Source organism: Propithecus coquereli, unplaced genomic scaffold (assembly GCF_000956105.1).
Source record: "Propithecus coquereli isolate 6110/MARCELLA unplaced genomic scaffold, Pcoq_1.0 Scaffold525, whole genome shotgun sequence".
Lineage (NCBI taxonomy): Eukaryota > Metazoa > Chordata > Mammalia > Primates > Indriidae > Propithecus > Propithecus coquereli.
Window position 1 is genome coordinate 268,282 of NW_012151119.1, and position 1,798 is coordinate 270,079.

Genomic DNA, 1,798 nt, shown 5'->3' on the forward strand with positions numbered 1-1,798 from the left:
GGCAACTCTTTTTTTCTGAACAGAAAAGCGAGGCAGGGAGTGGGACTCTAGGGACGGACATCTGATGACGAGGTGCGTACGGTTCGCGTGTCTGGAGGCCAAAGTCCACTTAGGAACGCGTGACCGTGGCTTTCTCTCCGTCCCGGCGACGACCGTGACCACCACGTCCAGAGGAGCAACCTCTTACGTGGGGGTTAGAATCTGACTTCCGGGAAATACAATCAACACATGCATAGTCAAAATGACTACGTGGAAAAAGTCTCCAGGACCTCGGAAGCTCAAAAACCAAGGTGTAAGTTTTTGCGTGGTTTCTCTTTGTTTTTCCACTGTGACCTTCCTTTTCCTGGGCTGCGGGGGCTAGGTCCAGCTGGGGAAGGAAGGGTTGAGGGAAGGCTTACATTTGCGAAAGGTAAGAGCGAGCCTCGACTTTTACAGCAAAGGAGAGGAATTCCTCTGCAAACCCTCTTAGGGTCTCTAACCCTCTTATTGCCCCATCCAGCCCAGACTCCGCTACAGCGAGTGACTTTAGGCAAACTATCTAACCTCTCTGTGTCGGCGCCCGTATCAGCAAAGTGGGGCTCGCTGTCACGCAGCTATTGTAAGGGTCAAGTGAACGCACAGGGATCTTGAAAAGAAGCCCCGCGCGTGACAGGCGCCAGGTATCTGTTTGCTGCCACTGTTATTGTGCCATCCCGGCGGCAACGTGGAAGCCGAGGAAAGCACCCCGTGAGTTAAAGCGCTCACGACAGCGCCGGGTAAGCGAGGCCCTTCCTCTTACTTTTAATTTGCCCTTTGACATCACGGTCCTCCCCCGAGTGCTCCTCCTCGTAGTGGGACTGCAGCTGATAGAAGGACTGCAGGTCCTTCAGGCAAAGAGGGCACAGGAAGCCCTCCCGCACGTCCCCCGGGTCGTCCAGAGACGCCATGGCGGTGCCCCTTCAACCCTGCCAAGGCCTCATGCCAGGGGTCGGCTCGACTCCCGCCGAGGGACCGGGACCCCCGCGGCGTCAGCTTCGGCGGGCGGCGCGCGGATGACGGGGGAGCGGCATCGTGGTCCTGGAGGAGACTTCCTCGCGGGAGAAGGGGCAGCCCTGAGAAGGAAAGAAGAAGGGGAAATGCCAGTTCAGGCACATTAGCAGCAACCGAAGGTTTTCTTCGTTCTTTTCACGGTTCGACAACGGCACGTGACGTTTGCTCAACGCAAGTTTGAGGAAACGAACTGTTTCTCAAAGCTTCGGACCCAGACACGAAACCTGAGATGCGAGAATATCGCTAGACAACAGCGACTCAACGAAGCGGGAAGCACAGATTCTTAAAGACAAGCAGACGACACCCGGGCGATTCTCTTTGCTGCATGCCAAACGGTCCGACTTCACGATCTATATGTGCTTTAGCCACCGAGCGAACGCTTGACGTGCTTATCAACAAGCAGCGATTTTTACTTAACGCTCTGTACCTTGATCATTTATTCAACCACATGTATCAAGCTCTTGACACCTGTAAGGCAGCTGTGTTAATAATGCAAAGACGGAAAAACAAAACATAAACTTCACAGACCTTACGGCCATAAAAAAACAAAACAAATATCCTGACCTCAGCCTAAACAGGAACATTAGAAACCTAATAGTGAAAAAGAAAAAAATCTTTTTTTTTTTATTTTTGAGACAGAGTCTCACTGTGTTGCCCAGGCTAGAGTGCCGTGGCATCAGCCTCGCTCACAGCAACCTCCAACTCCTGGGCTCAAGCGATCCTCCTGCCTCAGCCTCCCGAGGAGCTGGGACTCCAGGCATGCGCCACC

The 1,798-nt window shown here is 53.5% G+C and overlaps 1 protein-coding gene across 1 annotated transcript in view; it reads right to left on the reverse strand.

The window, feature by feature from the left end:
- RBSN (rabenosyn, RAB effector) overlaps window positions 1–1,307 on the reverse strand; it is a 31,561-nt gene extending 30,254 nt beyond the window's left edge. Inside the window, exon 1 of the mRNA XM_012656890.1 lies at window positions 779–1,307. Within this exon, the coding sequence (XP_012512344.1) occupies window positions 779–926 (148 nt within the window). The 5' untranslated portion in view covers window positions 927–1,307. The remainder of the gene's footprint in view (window positions 1–778) is intronic.
- Between the last annotated feature and the right edge of the window lie 491 nt (window positions 1,308–1,798).